The 21,285-nt window shown below is 49.1% G+C and overlaps 1 protein-coding gene across 1 annotated transcript in view; it reads left to right on the top strand.

The window, feature by feature from the left end:
• LOC115118421 (slit homolog 1 protein-like) overlaps nucleotides 1–21,285 on the top strand; it is a 330,419-nt gene that overhangs the window by 13,957 nt on the left and 295,177 nt on the right. Inside the window, exons 2-4 of the mRNA XM_065002621.1 lie at nucleotides 13,835–13,906; nucleotides 18,745–18,816; nucleotides 20,859–20,930. Of these exons, the coding sequence (XP_064858693.1) occupies nucleotides 13,835–13,906; nucleotides 18,745–18,816; nucleotides 20,859–20,930 (216 nt within the window). The remainder of the gene's footprint in view (nucleotides 1–13,834; nucleotides 13,907–18,744; nucleotides 18,817–20,858; nucleotides 20,931–21,285) is intronic.

Below are 21,285 nucleotides of genomic sequence, written 5' to 3'. Positions count from 1 at the left end.
CCTTCTGACATCGGACCGTCGCCCTAATGTACCGGAACAGCTTATTATCTGAGTCCTTCTGACATCGGACCGTCGCCCTAATGTACCGGAACAGCTTATTATCTGAATCCTTCTGACATCGGACCGTCGCCCGAATGTGCCGGAACAGCTTATTATCTGAATCCTTCTGACATCGGACCGTCGCCCTAATGTACCGGAACAGCTTATTATCTGAATCCTTCTGACATCGGACCGTCGCCCTAATGTACCGGAACAGCTTATTATCTGAATCCTTTTAACATGGGGCTGAAGGCCTCGGGTACTCAGAACAGGAGGTTACATTTTCATCAAGAGCGTATATAATGGAAGGAGAAAAGGGTGGTTATAAACTATGAAACACAATGTCTCTTCACAGGGGCGGGCCACTGATTGAGCAGAGCTCTAACATTATGAAAACCCAATTCTCTCATTTGGAAGCTAAAATTATATTTAATCTTTTCACAAAGAGTTTCATATTAAAGCATTTAAACATGTGAATCTGAGAACTATAATGTGTATACTTTCCCAGATACAGTTTATGTCATCCTGTCATTAGTGATAATGTCTCAGATGACAACCAAACTGACATCATATTCATTAACTTCTTATGGTATAGGGGACGGTTGTGTCCCACTTGGGCAAAAAACAGGGAAAATGCGGCGCGACAAATTCAAAGAAATTATATAAAAATGAAACTTTCATTAAGTACCAACACATTTTTTCAACTGGTTCTATTAGCGAAATATGGTTCCTTTTCCCCCACTTGTTTAATGTTCCCAGACTCTATGTTTAACAAAGTCTAATCAAGAGTCCTTGAGTAGAGTCGAGAGAGAGAGAGGGGAGAAAGGTATTTATGGGGGGGGGTCATAAACCTTGCCCACAGGCCAATGTCATGACGATATACTGAACCAGGAAGTAATTACAGGCGGCCGCTGGGCCAGGATGAGATAAGGAAAGATTAGTCAATGATGTTATCTGTCTTCAAGATTCTCCAGGAAGTGTGTTGGCACTCAAATATTTTTGATTGAATTGAATAATGTTGTTAAGATATTATCCCTCATGGATAACAAAAATAATAGCATCTTCCTGAATCATTATAATGAGAAGACAATTGCAGTAGAATTGTTGTTCTTTAAAAAAAATTTTTTTGTATAATTGTATTTTTTGCATGTATTTATTTAATTTTTTGAAAGCCTGCTGGTCTGTTTACCTGAGCTCCACAGGCCCCTCTTAGACAGTGGACTAGGTTTGGGTGGTTACTAGGGTTGAATTGTGGGAACCCGGTTACTGAGATTTACTCCCCAAAACCACTCCCTTTTCCTGGGATAAATACACTACATGACCAAAAGTATGTGGACACCTACTTGTCGAAATTCTCATTCCAAAATAATGGGCATTCATATGGAGTTGGTCCCCCTTTTGCTGCTATAACAGCCTCCACTCTTCTGGGAAGGCTTTCCACTAGATGTTGGAACATTGCAGTGGGGACTTGCTTCCATTCAGCCACCAGAGCATTAGTGAGGTTGGGCGCTGATGTTGGGCGATTAGGCCTGGCTCACAGTCAGCTTTCCAATTCATCCCAAAGGTGTTCAATGGGGTTGAGGCAAGTCAAGTTCTTCCACACCGATCTGGACAAACCATTTCTGTATGGACCTCGCTTTGTGAACAGGGGCATCGTCATGCTGTAACAGGAAAGGGCCTTCCTCACTGTTGCCACAACATTTGAAGCCCCAGAATAGACTGGAATGTCATTGTATGCTGTAGTACTAAGATTTCCCTTCACTGGAACTAAGGGGCCTAGCCCGAACCATGAAAAACTTCCCCAGCCCATTATTCCTCCTCCGCCAAACTTTACAGTTGGCATTATACTATGGGGCAGGTACCATGCTCCTGGCATCTGCCAAACCCATATTTGTCCGTTGGACTGCCTGATGGTGAAGCGGAATTCATCACTCCAGAGAACGCATTTCCACTGCTCCAAAGTCCAATGGTAGCAAGCCGATGCTTGACATTGTGCTTGGTGATCTTAAGCTTGTGTGAGGCTGCTCGGCCATGGAAACCCATTTCAAGGAGCTCTAACAGTTCTTGTGATGACTTCGCTTCCAGAGGCAGTTTGGAATTAGTAGTGAGTGATGCAACAGAGGACAGACGATTTTTACGAGCTACACGCTTCAGCAGTCAGCAGTCCCATTTGGTGAGCTTGTATAGTCTACCACTTCACAGACGTTGTTGCTCCTAAATGTTCTACTTCACAATAACAGCACTTACAGCTGACCGGTGCAGCTCTAGCAGGACAGACATTTTATGAACTGACTCGTTGGCATCCTATGATGGTGCCATGTTGAAAGTTAATGAGCTCTTCAGTAAGGCCATTCTACTGCCAATGTTTGTCTATGAAGACTGCATGGCTGTGTGCTAGATTTTATACACCTGTCAGCAACGGGTGTGGCTGAAATAGCTGAATCCATTAATTTCAAGGGGTGTCCACATACTTGTGTATATATAGTGTAACTGTGAGAAACCGGTAAATTATAATAAATGATTTATACATGTATGAACAGCATGGCGTGAAATGGAACTGTTCAATTATATATCTCCTAGCCTACCTCTTTCAGGAAATAAATTCAATGCGGTATTAGCCTTATATTTAGCTAATTAATGATGGGGTATGCATAATAAACTTCTAATTTATACCCTCTGTCTCTTGCTCAATACACAAGGACCTGTTATCCGCTGGCCTCTCCTTAAAAAACACTCCTTAGCTCTTGGAGTCCCAAGCAGTTATTTATTCTTGAAGAGACGTGAAGGCCTTCTGCATCTAATTCTAGTCCTATATTATTCAAGGATGTCATTTGAATGACGAAGATACGGACAAGGAAACTTATTTCGTTTAACTGTTGAAAGCAGGGAATGAATGAAGCAACAATCGACAGAGAAAGAGGAGACAGGCTAACGACATTAGGGGAAATATCATGAAAGGTATATTTGCGTCAGCCTACTAATTATACAAATAGCCCGTACTGGTAACTTCGTAGGCAGCATGTGCTGCACCAGAATCACATCTTCTGGTTTGAATGATGTGCGTAATTTCAGTCCACATAATACAGTATAATACAGTATAATACAGTAATACGTCCGACTACTGGCTAGTTTCATTTGTTTACTGACGAGACCAGCTACATCTATGGGCTTTTGTGTTTTTCTGTCGTGCATAACGTGCAGTAGCCTATATAAATAATGTATGTAGCCTATTGGATCATCTGGGCTTTTTTGGGGCTTGGGTTCATTACATGTATTTAATATATGACTCATTAAATGTATTTAATATATGCCTCATCAGGCTCAGGTTGCATCAGGAAGAATGTTCATGCTGATCAAAGCTCTCATCAAATCCAGACATATTTATATGATTTATAATGCTTTTGAATGACACTTCCGGTTTCGGTGGGAAAAAACAGGTTACCCGGGAGAAAAGTGATTTATTCTCGGGATGGAACATTTGCAAAATACCGGGACAATATTCAACCCTCGTCATTACCCCAGAGAGAGCTTCCTCAGGTGGGGTCAGATTCCTGTAGGTGTTACCTCTACTGGAGCTGTTCAGGCCTCTAACAATTATGAGCCAATCATCTCTCATGTTACTGCATTTTGTGTGTGACTGGGGGACATCTACAGACCTGTAGTAATTAACAACAGATGGAGAGAAGAAAGGAGAGGTTCTGCTTGTTTATATGACTAGCTTCCTTCCCCTGCAGAGTCCCCAATCTCTCTCTCTCTCTCTCTCTCTCTTTCTCTCTTTCTCTCTTTCTCTCTCTACTCTCTCTCTTCTCTTCTTTTTCTTCATCCCACAATTCCTTGGGGCGTCATCAGTGAAGGCCACCCTGTAGATGATGCGTTGGGAACCCAAAAGTATGTGTGTGTACCTGTAATGAGCAGCACGTGTGTGTATCAGACCCTGGGACAATGAAGTTCACTCTATTACTTATTTCCCATGGCCGGTCGGTCGATGCACCTGTGTACACACACACACACACACACCATCTGTCTGTAATGACCACTCTCTCCCGCATCGCTACACTGTGCTATAGTCCCTTGAGTGGTCATTAGAGGAGAGGGCGTTGTGGCTTGGATTAGCAGTGGGGAGGGATGGACCTGGTCAGTTTTAACCCTGAGGTAGCAGACAGATATTCTAGTCATACTGACTGTTGAAACGTGTGTGTGTGTATGCATGCATGTGTGTGTGCGTGTATATGCATGTGTGTGTGTATACAGTATGTATGTGTGTGTGTGGTCTGCAGGCCTTCTCTATGGGAGGATGCTACCTACTGCTTAGTCTCTCTCCGCCCGGTCTCTCATGCTTTTAAATACACACACACACACACACACACACACACACACACACACACACACACACACACACACACACACACACACACACACACACACACACACACGTTAGTGGGCAATGGTGCGGTATTACAGACCCTCCTCTTGGCCACAGAGATACAATCTTGCCAATTTCCTGCAATTATACACATTTTGCCATGGGGCAGGGAGAATATTTTAGTTTTAAAGCGAGTTTCCTGCAAATCTACAAATTTGACATGGGGCTGAGATAAAGATTGTACTTTCAATGCTAATTTCCTTCAATTCTACACATTTTGGCATGGGTCAGAGCGCTTTCAGTTTCAAAGCTAATTTCCTGCTATTCTAAATGATTTTGACATGGGTCTGAGAGAATGGTAGTGTATTAGATGGTATTAGACCGGTGATTCGCTGTGCCTGGTTTTCTCATAGAGCTTTGCATTCAGGAAAAATATTTGTCTCATCAAACCACAGAATCTTTTGCTTTGTGAATTTCCTGAAGTCCTAAACGTTCCTGTCTGCAACCTTCAGGCATCCTGTCTGCAACCTTCAGGCATCCTGTCTGCAACCTTCAGGCATCCTGTCTGCAACCTTCAGGCATCCTGTCTGCAACCTTCAGGCATCCTGTCTGCAACCTTCAGGCAACCTGTCTGCAACCTTCAGGCATCCTGTCTGCAACCTTCAGGCATCCTGTCTGCAAACTTCAGGCATCCTGTCTGCAACCTTCAGGCATCCTGTCTGCAACCTTCAGGCATCCTGTCTGCAACCTTCAGGCATCCTGTCTGCAAACTTCAGGCATCCTGTCTGCAACCTTCAGGCATCCTGTCTGCAAACTTCAGGCATCCTGTCTGCAACCTTCAGGCATCCTGTCTGCAACCTTCAGGCATCCTGTCTGCAACCTTCAGGCATCCTGTCTGCAACCTTCAGGCAACCTGTCTGCAACCTTCAGGCATCCTGTCTGCAACCTTCAGGCATCCTGTCTGCAAACTTCAGGCATCCTGTCTGCAAACTTCAGGCATCATGTGCCTCAGGAGTGGCTTCCATCAGGCCATTCTCCTATAAAGCCCAGATTGGTGAAGTGCTGGAGAGACTGTTGTCCTTCTAGCAGGTTCTCCCATCTTAGCCAAGGAACTCTGTAGTTCTGTCAGAGTGGTCATGGTTCCATATGAGTTATTTCATAGTTTTGATGTCTTCACTATTATTCTACAATTTTGAAAATAGTTTTTAAATAAAAAAAAAACTTGAATGAGTAGGTGTTGTAAAACTTTTGACCGGTAGTGTATGTCTCATCACAATTATATCTCTAAGATGTACAGACAGTTCCTTGCAGAGGAAGTCACAATTATTCGAATCACAACCAAGTCTCAAGTCACATTGTCCGAGTCTTAAGTCGAGTCCCAAGTTGAACCGGTCGAGTCTCGAGTCAAGTCCAAGCCTTGAATTCTAAGATAAAATTAAAAAAATTCAAGCCAATTCTCAAGTCTATACATGCAATGACTTGTTCAGCTCCAAATCTTTGTCTATTTATTGAGGCTACCAGACAGCCCTTTTCATTATTTTATAAAACACCATATATTTGGTAAAATACCATATATTAAAAACAAGATGAAATAGGCAGAGGTATGTATATAAAATACAAATGGTAGGCTATATGTATCCCTTTACAATATGTAGGAGAAATATATAGTTCCCCCATTCAATTGTGATTTTGGAGTGATTTGTCTTGACTTGCCTCGGGCGTCAATGTCGAGCCCTGCTCTCTCTCCCTCCCTACCTCTCTATCCCTCTTACCTCTCTCTCCCTCCCTACCTCTCTATCCCTCTTACCTCTCTCTCCCTCCCTACCTCTCACTCTCCCTACCTCTCTATCCCTCTTACCTCTCCCTCCCTACCTCTCTCTCTCCCTACCTCTCTATCCCTCTTACCTCTCTCTCCCTCCCTACCTCTCACTCTCCCTACCTCTCTATCCCTCTTACCTCTCTCTCTCTCCCTACCTCTCTCTCTCCCTACCTCTCTCTCTCCCTACCTCTCTCTCCCTCCCTACCTCTCACTCTCCCTACCTCTCTATCCCTCTTACCTCTCTCTCCCTCCATACCTCTCTATCCCTCTTACCTCTCTCTCCCTCCCTACCTCTCACTCTCCCTACCTCTCTATCCCTCTTACCTCTCTCTCCCTCCCTACCTCTCTATCCCTCTTACCTCTCTCTCCCTCCCTACCTCTCTCCCTCCCTACCTCTCTATCCCTCTTACCTCTCTCTCCCTCCCTACCTCTCTCTCTCCCTACCTCTCTATCCCTCTTACCTATCAATCTCTCCCTACCTCTCTCTCTCTCCCTCCCTACCGCTCTATCCCTCTTACCTATCTATCTCTCCCTACCTCTCTCTCCTTACCTCTCTCTCCCTCCCTACCGCTCTATCCCTCTTACCTATCTATCTCTCCCTACCTCTCTCTCTCCTTACCTCTCTATCCCTCTTACCTATCTATCTCTCCCTACCTCTCTCTCCCTCCCTACCTCTCCCTCCCTACCTCTCTATCCCTCTTACCTATCTATCTCTCCCTACCTCCATATCCCTCTTACCTATCTACCTCTTTATCCCTCTTACCTACTGTATCTACCTCAATATCCCTCTTACCTATCTTCCTCTCTATCCCTCTTACCTATCTACCTCTCTATCCCTCTTACCTATCTATCTCTCCCTACCTCCCTATCCCGCTTACCTATCTACCTCTCTATCCCTCTTACCTATCTATCTCTCTATCCCTCTTACCTATCTATCTCTCTATCCCTCTTACCTATCTACCTCTCTATCCCTCTTAACTATCTATCTCTCATCTTCACCTCCCTCATCTCTAACTCTTTCTCTACCTCCTCCTATCCCCCTCTCCACCTCCTCCTATCCCCCTCTCCACCTCCTTCTATCCCCCTCTCCACCTCCTTCTATCCCCCTCTCCACCTCCCTCATCTCTAACTCTCCACCTACCTCCTTCTATCCCCCTCTCCACCTCCTTCTATCCCCCTCTCCACCTCCTTCTATCCCCCTCTCCACCTCCTCCTATCCCCCTCTCCACCTCCTCCTATCCCCCTCTCCACCTCCTCCTATCCCCCTCTCCACCTCCTCCTATCCCCCTCTCCACCTCCTCCTATCCCCCTCTCCACCTCCCCCTATCCCCCTCATCTCTAACTCTCCAACTACCTCCTTCTATCCCCCTCTCCACCTCCTTCTATCCCCCTCTCCACCTCCTTCTATCCCCCTCTCCACCTCCTCCTATCCCCCTCTCCACCTCCCCCTATCCCCCTCATCTCTAACTCTCCAACTACCTCCTTCTATCCCCCTCTCCACCTCCTCCTATCCCCCTCTCCACCTCCTTCTATCCCCCTCTCCACCTCCTTCTATCCCCCTCTCCACCTCCCTCATCTCTAACTCTCCACCTACCTCCTTCTATCCCCCTCTCCACCTCCTCCTATCCCCCTCTCCACCTCCTCCTATCCCCCTCTCCACCTCCTTCTATCCCCCTCTCCACCTCCTCCTATCCCCCTCTCCACCTCCTCCTATCCCCCTCATCTCTAACTCTCCAACTACCTCCTTCTATCCCCCTCTCCACCTCCTTCTATCCCCCTCTCCACCTCCTCCTATCCTCCTCTCCACCTCCTCCTCTATCCCCCTCTCCACCTCCCCCTATCCCCTCATCTCTAACTCCTTCTACCTCCTTCTATGCCCCTCTCCACCTATCCCCCTCTCCACCTCCTCCTATCCCCCTCTCCACCTCCCCTATCCCCCTCATCTCTAACTCTCCAACTACCTCCTTCTATCCCCTCTCCACCTCCTTCTATCCCCCTCTCCACCTCCTTCTATCCCCCCACCTCATCCTATCCCCCTCTCTCCAACTATCCCCCTCTCCACCTCCTCCTATCCCCCCTCATCTCTAACTCTCCAACTACCTCCTCCTATCCCCCTCTCCACCTCCTTCTATCCCCCCTCTCCACCTCCTTCTATCCCCCTCTCCACCTCCTCCTATCCCCCTCTCCACCTCCTTCTATGCCCCGCTCCACCTCCTCCTATCCCCCTCTCCACCTCCTCCTATCTCCCTCTCCACCTCCTCCTAACCCCCTCTCCACCTCCATCATCTCTAACTCTCCATCTACCTCCTCCTATCCCCCTCTCCACCTCCTCCTATACCCCTCTCCACCTCCTCCTATCCCCCTCATCTCTAACTCTCCAACTACCTCCTTCTATCCCCCTCTCCACCTCCTTCTATCCCCTCTCCACCTCCTCCTATCCCCCTCTCCACCTCCCCCTATCCCCCTCATCTCTAACTCTCCAACTACCTCCTTCTATGCCCCTCTCCACCTCCTCCTATCCCCGTCTCCACCTCCTTCTATCCCCCTCTCCACCTCCTCCTATCCCCCTCTCCACCTCCTTCTATGCCCCGCTCCACCTCCTCCTATCTCCCTCTCCACCTCCTCCTAACCCCCTCTCCACCTCCATCATCTCTAACTCTCCATCTACCTCCTCCTATCCCCCTCTCCACCTCCTCCTATCCCCCTCTCCACCTCCTCCTATCCCCCCTCATCTCTAACTCTCCAACTACCTCCTTCTATGCCCCTCTCCACCTCCTCCTATCCCCCTCTCCACCTCCTCCTATCCCCTTCTCCACCTCCTTCTATGCCCTCTCCACCTCCTCCTATCCCCCTCTCCACCTCCTCCTAACCCCCTCTCCACCTCCATCATCTCTAACTCTCCATCTACCTCCTCCTATCCCCCTCTCCACCTCCTTCTATCCCCCTCTCCACCTCCTTCTATCCCCCTCTCCACCTCCTTCTACCCCCTCTCCACCTCCTTCTATCCCCCTCTCCACCTCCTTCTATCCCCCTCTCCACCTCCTTCTATCCCCTCTCCACCTACCTCCTTCTATCCCCCTCCCTCCTTCTATCCCCCTCTCCACCTCCTCCTATCCCCCTCTCCACCTCCCCCTATCCCCCTCATCTCTAACTCTCCAACTACCTCCTTCTATGCCCCTCTCCACCTCCTCCTATCCCCTTCTCCACCTCCTTCTATCCCCCTCTCCACCTCCTTCTATCCCCCTCTCCACCTCCTCCTATCCCCCTCTCCACCTCCTCCTATCCCCCTCTCCACCTCCTCCTATCCCCCTCTCCACCTCCTCCTATCCCCCTCTCCACCTCCTTCTATCCCCCTCTCACCTCCTCCTATCCCCCTCTCCACCTCCTCCTATCCCCTCTCCACCTCCTTCTATGCCCCGCTCCACCTCCTCCTATCCCCTCTCCACCTCCTTCTATCCCCCTCTCCACCTCCTCCTATCCCCTCTCCACCTCCTTCTATCCCCCTCTCCACCTCCTCCTATCCCCCTCTCCACCTCCTTCTATCCCCCTCTCCACCTCCTTCTATCCCCTCTCCACCTCCTTCTATCCCCCTCTCCACCTCCTTCTATCCCCCTCTCCACCTCCTTCTATCCCCCTCTCCACCTCCTTCTATCCCCCTCTCCACCTACCTCCTTCTATCCCCCTCTCCACCTCCTTCTATCCCCCTCTCCACCTCCTCCTATCCCCCTCTCCACCTCCCCCTATCCCCCTCATCTCTAACTCTCCAACTACCTCCTTCTATGCCCCTCTCCACCTCCTCCTATCCCCTTCTCCACCTCCTTCTATCCCCCTCTCCACCTCCTTCTATCCCCCTCTCCACCTCCTCCTATCCCCCTCTCCACCTCCTCCTATCCCCCTCTCCACCTCCTCCTATCCCCCTCTCCACCTCCTCCTATCCCCCTCTCCACCTCCTTCTATCCCCCTCTCCACCTCCTCCTATCCCCCTCTCCACCTCCTTCTATGCCCCGCTCCACCTCCTCCTATCCCCCTCTCCACCTCCTTCTATCCCCCTCTCCACCTCCTCCTATCCCCCTCTCCACCTCCTTCTATCCCCCTCTCCACCTCCTCCTATCCCCCTCTCCACCTCCTTCTATCCCCCTCTCCACCTCCTCCTATCCCCCTCTCCACCTCCTTCTATCCCCCTCTCCACCTCCTCCTATCCCCCTCTCCACCTCCTCCTATCCCCCTCTCCACCTCCTTCTATCCCCCTCTCCACCTCCTTCTATCCCCCTCTTCACCTCCTTCTATCCCCCTCTCCACCTCCTCCTATCCCCTCTCCACCTCCTCCTATCCCCCTCTCCACCTCCTTCTATCCCCCTCTCCACCTCCTCCTATCCCCCTCTCCACCTCCTCCTATCCCCCTCTCCACCTCCTCCTATCCCCCTCTCCACCTCCTCCTATCCCCCTCTCCACCTCCTTCTATCCCCCTCTCCACCACCTCCTATCCCCTTCTCCACCTCCTTCTATGCCCCTCTCCACCTCCTTCTATCCCCCTCTCCACCTCCTCCTATCTCCCTCTCCACCTCCTCCTAACCCCCTCTCCACCTCCATCATCTCTAACTCTCCATCTACCTCCTCCTATCCCCCTCTCCACCTCCTTCTATCCCCCTCTCCACCTCCTCCTATCCCCTTCTCCACCTCCTTCTATGCCCCTCTCCACCTCCTTCTATCCTCCTCTCCACCTCCTCCTATCTCCCTCTCCACCTCCTCCTAACCCCATCTCCACCTCCCTCATCTCTAACTCTCCATCTACCTCCTCCTATCCCCTCTCCACCTCCTTCTATCCCCCTCTCCACCTCCTCCTATCCCCTTCTCCACCTCCTTCTATGCCCCTCTCCACCTCCTTCTATCCCCCTCTCCACCTCCTATCTCCCTCTCCACCTCCTCCTATCTCCCTCTCCACCTCCTCCTAACCCCCTCTCCACCTCCCTCATCTCTAACTCTCCATCTACCTCCTCCTATCCCCCTCTCCACCGCCCTCTGTCCCCCCTCTCCACCTCTAACTCTCCACCTATCTCCTTCTATCCCCCTCTCCACCTCCTCCTATCCCCCTCTCCACCTCCTTCTATCCCCCTCTCCACCTCCTTCTATCCCCCTCTCCACCTCCTCCTATCCCCCTCTCCACCTCCTTCTATCCCCCTCTCCACCTCCTTCTATCCCCCTCTCCACCTCCTTCTATCCCCTTCTCCACCTCTTTCTATCCCCCTCTCCACCTCCTTCTGTCCCCCTCTCCACCTCCTCCATCTCTATCTCCCTATTTCTTCATGTCCCCTCTCCACCTCCTTCTATCCCCCTCTCCACCTCCTTCTGTCCCCCTCTCCACCTCCTCCATCTCTAACTCCCTATTTCTTCATGTCCCCCTCTCCACCTCCTTCTATCCCCCTTTCCACCTCCTTCTATGCCCCTCTCCACCTCCTTCTATCCACATCTCCACCTCCTTCTATGCCCCTCTCCACCTCCTTCTGTCCCCCTCTCCACCTCCTCCATCTCTAACTCCCTATTTCTTCATGTCCCCCTCTCCACCTCCTCCTATCTCTCTATCATGACCTCTTTACATCTCTGTCTCCATCCTTTCCTCTATCCCGAGTGATTGCCAGTTCACAGCAGGGGGGAGAGATAGAGAGAGAGGCAAACACACCCCACAGAGCCCCAGGACAGCAGCACAATTAGACCCAACCAAATCATGAGAAAACAAAAAGATAATTGACACATTGGAAAGAATTAACAAAAAAACAGAGCAAACTAGAATGCTATTTGGCCCTAAACAGAGAGTACACAGTGGCAGAATACCTGACCACTGTGACTGACCCAAACCTAAGGAAAGCTTTGACTATGTACAGACTCAGTGAGCATAGCCCTGCTATTGAGAAAGGCCGCCATAGGCAGACATGGCTCTCAAGAGAAGACAGGCTATGTGTCCACTGCCCACAAAATGATGTGGAAAGCTGAGCTGCACTTCCTAACCTCCTGTCAAATGTATGACCATATTAGAGAGACATATTTCCCTCAGATTACACAGATCCACAAAGAATTCAAAAACAAATCCAAGTTTGATAAATTCCCATTTCTACTGGGTGAAATTCCACAGTGTGCCATCACAGCAGCAAGATTTGTGACCTGTTGCCACAGAAAAGGGCAACCAGTGAAGAACAAACACCATTGTAAATACAACCCATATTTATGTTTATTTATTTTCCCTTGTGTACTTTAAATATTTGCACATCATTACAACAATGTATTTAGACTTAATATCACATGTGAAATGCCTCTATTCCCTTGGAACTTTTGTAAGCATAAGGTTTACTGTTATTTCTTTATTGTTTATTTCACCTTTGTTTATTATCTATTTCACTTGCTTCGGCAATGTTAACATGTTTCCCATGCCAGTAAAGCCCTGCTAATTCAATTGAATTGTGAGCGAGAGAGAGAACGATGAAGAGAGACGTGGATCCCATTTGAAATGAGCTGGTGATATTTGAGTGTGGTGCTCTGACAGAATTACAATACTTGGTGCTCTCACACCCCTGTCTCTCTACTCCAATATTCTCTATAAAGGACACCTCTCGCTCTTTCTCTTTTCTCTCTCTCTCTCTCTCTCTCTTTCACCCCCCCTCTCTCTCTCTCTTTCACCCCCTCTCTCTCTCTCTCTTTCACCCCCTCTCTCGCTCTCTCTTTCACCCCCTTTCTCTCTCTCTTTCACCCCCTTTCTCTCTCTCTCTCTTTCACCCCCTCTCTCCCCCTCTCTCTTTCTCTTTCTCCCCCTCTCTCTCTTTCTCCCCCTCTCTCTTTCTCTTTCTCCCCTCCTCTCTCTCTTTCTCCCCCTCTCTCTTTCTCCCCCTCTCCACCTCCTTCTATCCCCTCTCTCTCTTTCTCCCCCTCTCTCTTTCTCCCCTCTCTTTTCTCCCCCTCTCTCTTTCTCCCCCTCTCTCTCTTTCTCCCCCTCTCTCTCTTTCTCCCCCTCTCTCTTCTCTCCCCTCTCTCTCTCTCTCTTTCTCCCCCTCTCTCTTTTCCCCCTCTCTCTCTTTCCCCCTCTCTCTCTTTCTCCCCCTCTCTCTTTCTCCCCCTCTCTCTCTTTCTCCCCCCTCTCTCTCTTTCTCCCCCTCTCTCTCTCTTTCTCCCCCTCTCTCTCTCATTCTCCCCCTCTCTCTCTTTCTCCCCCACTCTCTCTTTCCCCCCCTCTCTTTCTCCCCCTCTCTCTCTTTCTTTCCCCCCCTCTCTTTCTCCCCCTCTCTCTCTTTCTACCCCCCTCTCTCTCTTCTCTCGCTTTCTCTCTCTTCCCTCCAGCTACATGGCAATGTAAATTCAAGAGCAGTTTGAACAACATTATAGAACCACCAGTGTCAATCTTCAACGCCTGGTATTTTCAACACACATTTGAATCTGTGTTGACACTGCCTGGAGCAAAGTGTGTGACTTTGTCAAGGAAGGTGTGTGTGTGTGTGTGTGTGTGTATGTCCGTGCTTATTCATGTGTGTGTTGGCTGGAGACTCAGGTATCACTTGGCGCTCATTGCTATGTCATTGGCCTGAAAAGGCCCAGAGGGAGACACTGAATACATATATGTGTGTTTGCAGGGAACTGAATGGGAATAACCTCACACGCATCACCAAGACGGACTTCTCTGGACTCAAGTACCTCCGCGTGCTGTAAGTCAATTACACTGTGTTCATCATCTACTGTGCATGTACACACCTGCACACATTTTCCCCGTGCATATTGTCTAAATGTAATACTGTTAATGATGCTGACGTGACAATGTCCATCTGTTCTATTTCTGTAGACACTGAACTATTTCTGTTGCTGTTAGTGGTATGAGACATAATGAATGTCTCACAAAAACTCTACAGTCTATTACAGTCTATTATGGTGATATTGGAGTGGTTTTAGATATGATGAATGTTACGCACGCCTCTATGAAGAGGGAACGCAACACCCTGCTACAACTAAACTCTCTGTGAAGCGAAAAAGGTATGGACTGTAGGTGCGAGTAAAAATGACAACAAGCAGAATGTGGTACCGTTTACAAGGACTTTATTCCTTTACACGGTAATATGGGGAAAAGGGGCTGGACGGAACCAAAGCAAAGAAAGTAAATCTCAAAGCCCCCCCTCTCCTATCTTACCTGCCTACCCACTACTTACCTAATTTAGCACCACCTGGTGCCCTAACCAAAATACAGGGGGTGGTCCGCCCAGGTCTTACCTAGTGTGCCTAGACAGCGAATATGCTACGGGTATATGTATGCCCGCGGGCCTCTTGCCTAAGCACTCCCAAGGTGCCTTCCCCTTCTCCCCTGGGAACAAATGAAACAGAATATTAAACAATTTTCAAACAAACTAACAAACGACATCAAATAAGCTCTATCTGAGCAACAAACTCAAAAATATACCAACTCTCAGCAAAATCAACCTCTATCAAAATCTCTAGCAAAATCTCTAGCAAAATCTCTAGCAAAATCTTTCTACAAAAAGATCTCCAGCAAAATCTCCAGCAAAATCTCTCAGAAAATCTCTCTACAAAAAGCACTCTCTCCTGAACAGAACACTGGCATTTATATATCTTCAGATGGAATGGGTAATTGGAGACAGCTGTCTTGACGAGGGGGCGGAGTCAGCTCTCCAATTAGCCATGGAGTCGACCAATCAGCTGCTTGAGGGATTTCCGGAGCCATTTCCTGAAATAAACACATGCACAAACACAAACTACAACACATAAACTGGGGAACGTAACAATGAATGTTTCACAATAAATAACTCTAGTCTGATACACCTTTTATAAACTCACTGATAGGCTCTCTGCTGTCTCGGAGTGGCCCTCAAACCATCAATTACACCACACACACACACACACACACACACACACACACACACACACACCCTCTCCCACTTACCTTCCCCTTTAATATCCCCCTCTCCCACTTACCTTCCCCTTTAATATCCCCCTCTCCCAGTTACCTTCCCCTTTAATATCCCCCCTCTCCCACTTACCTCCCCTCACTTACCTTTTAATATCCCCCTCCCCTCCCTCATCCTCCCCTCCCCTCCTTCCTGCCCATCCCCCTCCTTCCTCTCCCCTCTGTCCCCGTTAAATGCCTCCATGTCTCCAGCTTGTCACCAGCGAGGTAGAAGGAACCAGCTCCTTACAGGGGATCTAATATTCAGACTATAGCTTTTCCCTGCATGGCTATAAACCTTTTGATTCCCATAGGGAACACACACACACACACACACACACACATCTATCTGTTGGGGTCATGGTGCGGTGAAACCCTCATATATCTGCCCTCACTGACTCAGCAGACTAACAGTGGCGTGACCTTTGATCTTCACAACCCCCCATCGACCCCAGAGACGGTGTTTGTGACCCCAGGGGAAGGTCCTTACAGGAAGACTCATTTAACCTTACAGGAATAGACATTATCTGCTGGGGGACGGAGAAAACACCCAGACACACAATCAGAGAAACACGGCAGGAAAGAAAAGACAGAAACACGACACACAGAGGTGGAGGGGGTTGGGAGGGGGTGGCAGAGAGAGGTGGAGGGGGTTGGGAGGGGGTAGCAGAGAGAGGTGGAGAGAGTTGGGAGGGGGTAGCAGAGAGAGGTGGAGGGGGTTGGGAGGGGGTGGCAGAGAGAGGTGGAGGGGGTTGGGAGGGGGTGGCAGAGAGAGGTGGAGGGGGTTGGGAGGGGGTGGCAGAAAGAGGGAGGGGTGGCAGAGAGAGGTGGAGGGGTTGGGAGGGGTGGCAGAGAGAGGTGGAGGGGGTTGGGAGGGGGTGGCAGAGAGAGGGAGGGGGTGGCAGAGAGGGAAGGGGGTTGGGAGCAGGTGGCAGAGAGAGGGAGGGGGTTGGGAGGGGTGGCAGAGAGGTGGAGGGGGTTGGGAGCAGGTGGCAGAGAGAGGGAGGGGTGGCAGAGAGGGAAGGGGGTTGGGAGGGGGTGGCAGAGAGAGGTGGAGGGGGTTGGGAGGGGGTGGCAGAGAGAGGGAGGGGGTGGCAGAGAGAGGGAGGGGGTTGGGAGCAGGTGGCAGAGAGAGGGAGGGGGTTGGGAGGGGGTGGCAGAGAGGTGGAGGGGTTGGGAGCAGGTGGCAGAGAGAGGGAGGGGGTTGGGAGGGGGTGGCAGAGAGGTGGAGGGGGTTGGGGGTGGCAGAGAGGTGGAGGGGGTGGCAGAGAGAGGGAAGGGGAAAGGTATAAGGAAAGAGACAGCAAATTTAACATGAATTGAAAGGAGGAAAAATAGGGAGAGAGAGAGAAAAAGACAGACAAAAAAACCTGACCATAGTTTAACGTTATCTAGATAAGTGCTTGCTCCTCTTATTCACCCTCTATCTAAATTCATGAGGGAGAGAGTGAGTGGAGGTGAGCAGAACTTGTCTCTATATTTATGGAGTTGGAACAGGAAAATCCATTTGCATTTATATTCGATTGGGAGGAAACAGACTGCTGAGTGGAGCCGCGAGGCCTCACAGAACACACACACACAGAACGGTTCTCACAGACTGCTGAGTGGAGCCGCGAGGCCTCACAGAACACACACACACACAGAAACGTACTCACAGACTGCTGAGTGGAGCCGCGAGGCCTCACAGAACACACACACACAGAACGGTACTCACAGACTGCTGAGTGGAGCCGCGAGGCCTCACAAAACACACACACACAGAACCGTACTCACAGACTGCTGAGTGGAGCCGTGAGGCCTCACAGAACACAAACACACAGAGGCCTCTGCAGAACACAAACACACAGAACGGTACTCACAGACTGCTGAGTGGAGCCGCGAGGCCTCACAGAACACACACACACAGAACGGTACTCACAGACTGCTGAGTGGAGCCGCGAGGCCTCACAGAACACACACACACAGAACGGTACTCACAGACTACTGAGTGGAGCCGCGAGGCCTCACAGAACACAAACACACAGAACGGTACTCACAGACTGCTGAGTGGAGCCGCGAGGCCTCATAGAACACACAGAACGGTACTCTGGATGAAGGAACACTACTGTTGGATGCTTAGACCTGGACGCTTATCTTTCCCTAAACTTTTATTGCAACACTTCCCAAACCATCCAGTGCGTTAGCTTTGGCAGTGTGTATATGGAATCCAGTGCGTTAGCTTTGGCAGTGTGTATATGGAATCCAGTGCGTTAGCTTTGGCAGTGTGTATATGAAATCTAATGCGTTAGCTTTGGCAGTGTGTATATGAAATCCAGTGCGTTATCTTTGGCAGTGTGTATATGAAATCCAGTGCGTTAGCTTTGGCAGTGTGTATGTGAAATCCAGTGCGTTAGCTTTGGCAGTGTGTATGTGAAATCCAGTGCGTTAGCTTTGGCAGTGTGTATATGAAATCCAGTGCGTTAGCTTTGGCAGTGTGTATGTGAAATCCAGTGCGTTAGCTTTGGCAGTGTGTATATGAAATCCAGTGTGTTAGCTTTGGCAGTGTGTATGTGAAATCCAGTGCGTTAGCTTTGGCAGTGTGTATGTGAAATCCAGTGCGTTAGCTTTGGCAGTGTGTATATGAAATCCAGTGCGTTAGCTTTGGCAGTGTGTATGTTAAATCCAGTGCGTTAGCTTTGGCAGTGTGTATGTGAAATCCAGTGCGTTAGCTTTGGCAGTGTGTATATGAAATCCAGTGCGTTAGCTTTGGCAGTGTGTATATGAAATCCAGTGCGTTAGCTTTGGCAGTGTGTATGTGAATTCCAGTGCGTTAGCTTTGGCAGTGTGTATGTGAAATCCAGTGCGTTAGCTTTGGCAGTGTGTATGTGAAATCCAGTGCGTTAGCTTTGGCCGTGTGTATGTGAAATCCAGTGCGTTAGCTTTGGCAGTGTGTATGTTAAATCACTCCATAAGCGGGTATGTTTGTAGCCTGCAGTGCTAACACCTGACCAGACAGCTCTTTGGACACACACACACAGTGCTCTGACATCTCCATGGCCCCGAGGACAGCTCCACACTGGGTCTCATTTTCCCCCATTGTTCTTTGAACCACCCAGCCCAGGATCTCACTCCTGACTCCCCCTGGTCCTCCCTGCCTCACCCGTGCCTCTCTCACCCCTGCCCCTGCCTCCCCCTCCCCCTCTACATCAGACCACACTAGGCCTGAAGGCACATTGGCCTGCCTCACTAACCTACCTTCAAAAATTCTTTACTGGCTACAATCCCTGTGATGCCCACCGGGGCCAAGATTCCACATCAAGCCCAAGACCAGGGTTTTCCAAACTCAGTCCTGGGGCCCCCCTTGGGTGAACACTTTGTTTTTTGCCCTCGTGCTACACTACTTTGATTATGTGAAGTGTTAGAGCAAAAACCTAACTTGCACTCGGAGAGGGGGGTGGGGGGGGACTATTTCACAGGCTTTTCACATGCGCTAGCTTCAAACAATACATGTTGGTTTTATACACTACCATCTACTTTTAGAGAAATGCAGCACTATGTGATATAATCCCGTTTAACTAACACTTATCTCTCTCTCTTTCTCTCTCTCTGTAGGCAGCTGATGGAGAATCAGATTGGAGCGATAGAGCGTGGAGCGTTTGATGACATGAAGGAGCTGGAGAGACTGTAAGTAGGCTTAGTAGCATGTGTCTGTGTGTTCAAATTTCCTCTCAAATAGGTTTAGGGTTTGGCTCTATTTTATCATCCCTGTCCATCGGAGGTGGCGGCATGGGAGAAGGCAAGTTTTGCAGAGGTTTTACCATGGGTTTACCTAACCCATCCTTCTCCAGGAGGCTCAGCCACAGCCCTGGTCCATCACTGGAACATGAGGTTTTACCATGGGTTTACCTAACTCATCCTTCTCCAGGAGGCTCAGCCACAGCCCTGGTCCATCACTGGAACATGAGGTTTTACCATGGGTTTACCTAACCCATCCTTCTCCAGGAGGCTCAGCCACAGCCCTGGTCCATCACTGGAACATGAGGTTTTTACCATGGGTTTACCTAACCCATCCTTCTCCAGGAGGCTCAGCCACAGCCCTGGTCCATCACTGGAACATGAGGTTTTACCAGACAGTCTGTTGAACAGCTTGTAAACAGCAGGGTAACACAACACACGGACAAACACGCTCACCACACCACGGGTGACACGCTCACCACACCACGGGTGACACGCTCACCACACCACGGGTAACACGCTCACCACACCACGGGTGACACGCTCACCACACCACGGGTGACACGCTCACCACACCACGGGTGACACGCTCACCACACCATGGGTGAACACGTAAAATCCCCATACACTATGTGGTGTAAGCCACAGTACGTAACGGAGCAGTACACACACACATGATGGTGGAAGTACAAACATGGCCGCCACATGGCCCCACCCAGTGTGTTTGAGGACTACATCAGACACACTCTTCAGTTGGTCACTGAACCTGTGGTGAGGCTTAAGTGTACAGCGATTTGATCAATCAAATGTATTTATATAGCCCTTCGTACATCAGCTGATATCTCAAAGTGCTGTACTGAAGCCCAGCCTAAAACCCCAAACAGCAAGCAATGCAGGTGTAGAAGCACGGTGGCTAGGAAAAACTCCCTAGACAGGCCAAAACCTAGGAAGAAACCTAGAGAGGTTTGAGATTATAACAGAACATGGCCAAGATGTTCAAATGTTCATAAATTACCAGCATGGTCAAATAATAATAATCACAGTAGTTGTCGAGGGTGCAGCAAGTCAGCACCTCAGGAGTAAATGTCAGTTGGCTTTTCGTAGCCGATCATTCAGAGTATCTCTAACACTCCTACTGTTTCTAGAGAGTTGAAAACAGCATGTTTGGGACAGGTATCACGTCCGGTGAACAGGTCAGGATTCCATAGCCGCAGGCAGAACAGTTGAAACTGGAGCAGCAGCCCGGCCAGGTGGACTGGGGACAGCAAAGAGTCCTATAGCCAGGTAGTCCTGAGGCATGGTCCTAGGGCTCAGGTCCTCCGAGAGAGAGAAAGAAAGAGAGAAAGAGAGAATTAGAGAGAGCATACTTAAATTCACACAGGACACCGGATAAGACAGGAGAAGTACTCCAGATATAACAGACTGACCCTAGCCCCCCGACACATAAACTACTGCAGCATAAATACTGGAGGCTGAGACAGAAAGGGTCAGGAGACACTCATTATTCACAATTCAATCAGGACTATCCATAATCATGGTAGCATCAACATTCATGTAGAAGTGTTCAGAAATATATTGAATTCTTTTTAACAATAAAATGACACAGCACATTATTTACCATTAATTTCGATTGGACACATAATAATCTGAAACACAACCAAAACAAACAGCAAACGCATCCATCAAGTTTGTAGAGTCACAAGCTTGATGCAGTTATTGAGTGCTATATATATGGGACCAAATACTTACGTTTTTACGAATTTAATACATATATACATTTGTCCCAATACTTTTGGTCCCCTAAAATGGGGGATGGGACTGTGCACAATATGGGTGAAAATACCCTCAAATTAAAGCTGACAGTCTGCATTGTATCATGTCAAATCCAAAGTGCTGGAGTACAGAGCCAAAACAACAATACATTTGTCACTGTCCCAATACTTTCAGAGTTCACTGTATCTGCTGCACTAATAATGTATTCTCTGTGGCAGGCGCCTGAATAGAAACCAACTGCAGCACCTTCCAGAACTGCTGTTTCAGAAGAACCCTGCACTGTCACGTCTGTGAGTACAACACACTCTTATGTCTACTATCTTACACAGTCTCTTCGGTACGGACTCTCTGTCTCACTCCTGTGAGTACACACACTTTCTCCATCTTACTCCTTGTATGTGAGTACCCACATGCCTTCTCTGTCTCACTCCTGTGAGTACACACACTTTCCCCATCTTACTCCTTGTATGTGAGTACCCACATGCCTTCTCTGTCTCACTCCTGTGAGTACACACACTTTATCCATCTTACTCCTTGTATGTGAGTTCCCACATGCCTTCTCTGTCTCACTCCTGTCAGTACACACACTTTCCCCATCTTACTCCTTGTATGTGAGTACCCACATGCCTTCTCTGTCTCACTCCT

This window comes from Oncorhynchus nerka, linkage group LG16 (genome assembly GCF_034236695.1).
Source record: "Oncorhynchus nerka isolate Pitt River linkage group LG16, Oner_Uvic_2.0, whole genome shotgun sequence".
Taxonomy (NCBI): Eukaryota; Metazoa; Chordata; class Actinopteri; order Salmoniformes; family Salmonidae; genus Oncorhynchus; species Oncorhynchus nerka.
Note: the sequence above shows the minus strand (reverse complement) of the source record. Positions and strands in the feature narration are given on the sequence as shown.